This window comes from Dasypus novemcinctus, chromosome 24 (assembly GCF_030445035.2).
Source record: "Dasypus novemcinctus isolate mDasNov1 chromosome 24, mDasNov1.1.hap2, whole genome shotgun sequence".
Classification (NCBI taxonomy): Eukaryota; Metazoa; Chordata; class Mammalia; order Cingulata; family Dasypodidae; genus Dasypus; species Dasypus novemcinctus.
This window is the reverse complement of record NC_080696.1, coordinates 18,944,868-18,951,526: the sequence shown is the minus strand read 5'-3', so window position 1 is coordinate 18,951,526 and position 6,659 is coordinate 18,944,868. Positions and strand designations below refer to the sequence as shown.

General features: G+C 37.3%; 1 protein-coding gene across 8 annotated transcripts in view; it reads right to left on the bottom strand.

The window, feature by feature from the left end:
- Nucleotides 1-270: 270 nt before the first annotated feature.
- CFAP61 (cilia and flagella associated protein 61) overlaps nt 271-6,659 on the bottom strand; it is a 309,663-nt gene continuing 303,274 nt past the window's right edge. For all 8 annotated transcript variants that reach the window (XM_058286761.1, XM_058286762.1, XM_058286763.1 and 5 more), the window contains one exon: nt 271-766. In XM_058286761.1, the coding sequence (XP_058142744.1) occupies nt 566-766 (201 nt within the window). In that variant the 3' untranslated portion in view covers nt 271-565. The remainder of the gene's footprint in view (nt 767-6,659) is intronic.

Below are 6,659 nucleotides of genomic sequence, written 5' to 3'. Positions count from 1 at the left end.
TTATTCTTGTGATCTGCAGCAGGAAATAGAAATACGGGGAAGCTTACCATTTCAAAAGTTCATGTAAACGCTCTTACATAGTCGGCCCTTCTGCTCTCAGATCACAGATTTAATTTCTCATCAGCTTTTTACTAATTTTCCATTCTGGGTGCACGGTATCCTTTTTTATATCCCTATAGTGTACTGGGTGAACATGGGAAGAACTAACAAGACTGGCCACAGAACATTCCAGGAAGGCAAAGAGAATCACATCCAAGGTAAAAACAAGTGTTTTTTTTTTGCAGTATGACCTCACTTTATTGATAAAAACGGATTATTATTCGGCACAGGAACAAGCCTCGTGTTTGTAAAGCGTCTCCCTACCCCAGGGTAGAGACGCACGGCACTACGACACCTACTGGTACAATCGAGAACTACAGGCATAGGTAAAGGCGTATTGAAGGAAAAAAAAGCAAAACAGGAAGCGTGGCTGTCAAACCAAGATTTTAGAGAAGTTTCCTATTATACAGAGCACTTCCAAAAACTAAATGTATTGGGGAAAGATAAAGAGGAGACAGGGGCCGCACTAAATGATGCCTGGCCACGCGTACATGGGCAGGTGGTAATCATTATAATGAAGGTAATCCAGGATGCTTTTCTCCACCAGGGTTTTATAGATGGTTTCCTGGAAAACTCTTTTGAGGTATTTTCCGGGTTTCTCACGCAGGCTTATTTCTTCATCTTCTATCTGATGAGCTAACTGTTCTATGGAAGGAAAGTCTTCCTCCTGTAAAATACAGCAAGAGGCCAGACATACAGATTAGTTGGACTGAGCATTACAATAAGAGGGACATTTCACTATAATGAAAATGCTTGTGCTTAGCTCCCTAAAGATGGGAATTTTAAGTCTTTAACTGTCATATAAAATTATCTGTAGATTACTCTTGTTTAAAGAATAAGAAAGGGATTGAGTGTAAACATTCTTACATGAAGACAAATAAAACATGGTTTATGTTACTTAGTTATAATCCCCAAGAAATAGTATTAAAAACCCTTACAATACACTCTTAGTATTTCTGCAACTGTGTCCATGTCACCTCTCAGATTTCATTGATGTCTTTAAAGACAGGACTCAGAGAGAATAAAGTTATTTAAAATTAAGAATCACATGCTGCTGTACATATCTATAATATAGTAGGGATTTCCTCAACATTTTATCATAAACATTTCCAAACCTATAGACAAACCACCTCAACTGCAGTGAATATCTACACCTGGATTCCACAGTTGCCATTTTACTATATTTGTTTCATCATGTATCTGTCATTCTATAGTAGGGTTGTTAGGAAAAGCACTTCAGTGTCTTGAGCTGTGCACCTGCCCAGCATTGTGATAATTGTTACCCTAAAAAAGAAGTCGTGTGGTTTTCGATAGCGTCTTTATTTGAACTTGCAATAATTCTTTTCGTTTTGAACAGCAAGTAAAAGTAGATAACTCAGAATTCTGCTACATAATCAATTTATTAATGGTAAAATGTATTGATAAATAGATTCAAGGTCGCTGGAGGCATAATGTAATTATCACTTGGTTATTTAAGCAAGACACTAATATATGTCTGAGGTCATACACATAGCACGTGGAAGAATAGTCAGTGGAGGCCACAGGAATTCAGGTTTAATCTGCTCGATAGAGGCACTGAGAGGAAAAAGGCAACTGATGCTGAGAACCAAACATTGCTGGGGAATGGAGGGCTGAAGGATTTCTGTGCCATGCACACGTCCCAAGGATATAATTCTGCAATGCTTCATGTTAAATGAGGCTGTTCTGACACTGGGGTGAGAAGTGTAAAATCATGAAATGGTTCTTTTAAGTTTACTAAGACAAATACAGTTCTAGGTTGAAAAGAGATTTTTATGCATTTGCTTCTCTGAGTGTGACCTTCTCACCTTTCTCAGTGACCATCTCACCTCACACTCTGACCATTTCACCTCTCACAGGGTGACCTCGCCTCTGACATGTGGTCCAGCTCATCTCTCAAAAGTGTGCTCTTTTCACCTCGAAATGTGTCACCATCTCACTTCTCAGTGTGACCTTTTCACCTGTTGCAATGTCTTCATTTCACTTTCAGCAGTGTGAGCATCTGACCTCTTGGTGTGAAAGACTCGCCTCACAGCCTAACCATAAACCGTCCGTGCTATGCCCATCACCCTCCTCTCACTGTGGTGGTCACACCTATCTCTAGTCTTCGTGTGAACATGTCAATTCTTAGTGTCAATATCTCGGCTCTCACTGGGACCATCACTCCTCTCAATGGGACCATCTCACCTCTCAGTGGGACCTTCTCACCTCTCAGTGGGACCATCTCACTCTCAGAGTGACCACCTGTGACAGTCTTCCCTCTCACAGCACTACATGTAGCAGGTGAACTTTTGTGCCTGACTTCCCTCTCACCTAGCATGAGGTTTCGATGTTCTTCCATGTGGTACACCATAGAGTATTCCATTCCTTTTTATGACTTAACACTATAACATCGTATGGATAGAACAATATCACATTCTGTTTATGTAGTCATTTGTTGATGGGCACTTGAGTTGTTTCTGCCTTTTGGAGTTTGTGAATAGTGCTGCTTAATATGGTGTTTCTGTGGTCAAATTTTCGAGGAATCCCAAAGTTGGTTTTCACAGTAGCTGCAGCTGCATCATTTTACATTCCCACCAGTAGGATTCCAATCTCCTCATTCCAATCTCCTCATTCATACCAACATTTATTGTTTTCCATTTTTTAAATTATAGCCATTGTAGTGGGTATGAAGTCGTAATCACATTAAGGTTTTGATTTGTATTTCCCTAATGACTAATAATGTTGGAACATATTTTCATGTGCTTGTTGGCTATCTGTATATCTTCTTTGGAGAAATGTCTATTCCAATGTCTTGCCCTTTTTTTAAAAATTTTGATATATTTATTTTTTATTTCTCTCCCTTCCCCCCCCCCCAGTTGTCTGCTTTCTGTGTCCATTCGCTGTGTATTCTTCTGTGTCCGCTTGTAGTCTTGTCAGTGCACCAGAAATCTGTGTCTCTTTTTGTTGTGTCATCTTGCTGCATCAGCTCTCCGTGTGTGCAGTGCCACTCCTGGTGCCTTGCACATTTTAAAAATTGGGATGTTGAGTTGTAAGAGGTTTTTAAATATATATATATTCTCAATACTAGGACCTTATCAGGTAACTGATTTGCAAATATTTTCTCCCATTCTATAGGGTGCTTTTTACCCTCTTTATGGTATCCTTTGAGCACAACAGTTTTCATTTTAATGAAATCTAATATATCTTATTTTTTCTTTTGTTGTTTGTGTTTCTGGTGTTATATCTAAGAATCCATTGCCATATCCTGGGTCATGATGATTTACCCCTATGTTTTCTTCTGAGAGTTTTATAGTTTTAGTGCATACATTTATCTCACTTTGAGTTAATATTTACATAGGGTGTGAGATTGGGGTCCACTTTCATTCTTTTGCATGTGGTTATCCAGTTGTCCAGCATTATGTCTTGAAGAGACTCTTCTTTTTCCCATTGAATGGTCTTGGCATCCTTGTGAAAAATTGCTTGACCGTAGATTTATGGGATTGCTTCTGGACTTAATTCTATTCCATTGATTCATAAAGCTCCTCTTATGCAAGTACTGTTGATTATTGTTGCTTTGTAGGAAGTTTTGAAGTCAGCAAGTATGAATCCTCCAGCTTAGTTTTCTTTTTTTTCCTTCAAGATTGTTTTGGCATTTGTGGCCCCTTGAAATTCCATATGAACAATAGGATTGGTTTTTCCACTTTGGGGGGAAAAAAAAAGCCCTTTGGGATCTTGATAGGAATTGCATTGAATCTGCAGATTCCTTTGGGGAATACTGCCATCTTAACTATATTACATCTTTCCAGCCATAAACACATATATCTTTCATTTAGACCTTTAATTTCTTTTAGAAATGTTTTGTAGTTTTCAGTATACAAGTCTTTTACTTCTTTGGTTAAATTTATTCCTAAGTATTTTATTCTTTTTGATACTATAGTAAATGGAATTATTTTCTTAATTTCATTCTCAGAAGGTTCATTGTCAGGGTATAGAAATATAACTCATTTTTGCATGTTGCTCTTGTATCCTGCAACTTTGTTGAATTCATTTATTAGCTCTAATAGCTTTTTGTGGACTCTTAATATATAAAATCATGTCAACCTTTTTCCTTTCTTATTTAGATGCCTTTTATTTCTTGCTTAATTGCTCTGGCTAGATCTTCCAGTATAGTGTTGGGTAGAAGTGGTGAAAGCAGACATTTTGCCTTATTTATGGTCTTGGGGGAAAAGCTTTCAGTCATTTATCTTTGAATATGATGTTAGCTATGGGTTTTCATAAAAACCCTTTACCAGATTGGGGAAGTTCCTTTCTTCTCCTAGTTTACTGAGATTTTTTTCCTTTCATGAAAGGGTGTTTGATTTTGAAACATGCTTTTTCTCCATGAATTGAGATGCTCATGTGTTTTTATCCCGATATTCTATTAATGTGGTATATTACATTGAATAATTTTTGTGTATTTATCTACCCTTGCATTCCTGGTCTTGATGTATAAACTCTGTTAATATGCTGCTGGATTTTGTTTGCTAGTATTTCTTTGAAAATTTTTACATCTGTATCCATAAGGGGTATTAGTATGTAGTTTTCTTTACCTGTGTGACTTTGTCTGGCTTTGATATCAGGGTAAAGCTGGCCTCATAGAATGGATTAGGTAGTGTTCTCTCCTCTTCTATTTTTTGGAAAAAGTTTGAGAAGGATTGGTGTTAATTCTTCCTTAAATGTTAGGTAGAATTTACTAGTGAGGCCATCTGGTCTGGGTTTTCCTTTGTTGGAAGGATTTTTATTACTGAATCAATCTTGTTGCTTATTATAGGTCCGTTCAGACTTTCTATTTCTTCTTAAGTCAGTTTTGGTAGCTTTTAAGTTTCTAGGAATTTGCCCATTTCTTCTAAGTTATCTAATTTTTTGGTATAATTGTTCATAGCATTTTTAAAAAAGATTTTATTTATCTCCCCTCCCCCCTCCCATCTGCTCTCTGTGTTGATTCGCTGTGAGTTCTTCTCTGTCCGCTTGCATTCATGTCAGGAGACACCGGGAAGCTGTGTCTCTTTTTGTTGTGTCATCTTGCTGCATCAGCTCTTTGTGTGTGTGGCGCCACTCCTAGGTGGGCTGCACTTTTTGCGCAAGGTATCTCTCCTTGTAGGGCACGCTCCTTGTATGTGGGGCACCCCTACATGGGGGGACCCCTGTGTGGCACAGCACTCCTTGTGTGCATAAGCACTGTGCATGGGCCAGTTCACCGCAAGGGCCAGAAGGCCCTGGGTATCGAACCCTGGACCTCCTATATGGTAGGTGGATGCTCTATCGGTTGAGCCATGTCTGCTTCCCCATAGCATTTTATTACAATGCTTTTTAAAAATTTCCATAAGGTCAGTAGTAATGTCCACCCTATCATTTCTGATTTTAATAATTTTTAATGGCTTTCTTTTTTTCTTTGTCAGTCTAGCTAAGGTTAGTCAATTTTGTTTATATTTTCCAAGAATCAACTTTAGTTTCATTGATTTTTTTCTATTTCATTTATCTCTGCTCTAATCTTTATTATTTCCTTCCTTCTGCTAGCATTGGGTTTAGTTTGCTCTTCTTTCTCCTGTTCCTTAAGAACAAGAAAGGTTATTGGTTTAAGATCTTTCTTCCTTCTTTTAAAGCATTTACAACTATAAATTTCCTTTTGTACACTGTGCCTTTGCTGCATTCCATAAGCTTTTGTATGCTGTGTTTTCATTTTCATTTATCTCAAGGTATTTTCTAATTTCCCTGTGATTTTTTCCTTGGCCATTTGGTTGTTTAAGTATGTGTTATTTAATTTCCATAGATTTGTGAATTTTCATTTTTCCTTCTTATAATCATTTTATTCCATTGTGGGCAGAGAAAATACTTTGAGCAATTTCAGTTTTTAAAAACTTATTGAGACTTGTTTTGTGGTTTAACATATGGTCTATCCAGGAAAATGTTCCATGTGCAACTTGCCAAGAATGTGTATTCTGCTGATTTGGGGTGGGGGTGGGGGGTGTTCTGTATATGTCTGTTAGGTCTTGTTAGCTTATAGTGTTGTTTGAGTCCCATATTTCCTTACTGATCTTCTATGTGGTTTTTCTATCCATTATTGAAAGTGGGGTGTTGAGGTCTCCAACTATTCCAGACATGTCTATCACTCCTTAAATACTGCCAATTTTTGCTTCATATTTTTTGGCTCTGTTGTTAGGTACATATATGTTTATAATTGTTATACCTTTCTTAAAGGACTCTGAAGTATAATTTTGACCGCACAAAAGTTTTATGCTAGTGGCTTTATAATCTCTACAGAAGGATTTGAGATATCTTATAATGGAGCTTGCAATTTTTAAAAGCGATATACAGATTTGAGATTACTTATAATAAATATTTAATAGTCTTTTTATTCCTGTCTCCACATATGGAGGAAGAGGAAAATCTATATACCAAATGTAGGATAAGATAATATACTTCCCTGAAGGAAAAGTAGACTGTAAAAGGAGACAGTTATGTCATCTCAACATTTGAGAAAAGGAATTTGTTATTTTGTAGTGAAGGCTTTCCTTTTCCCC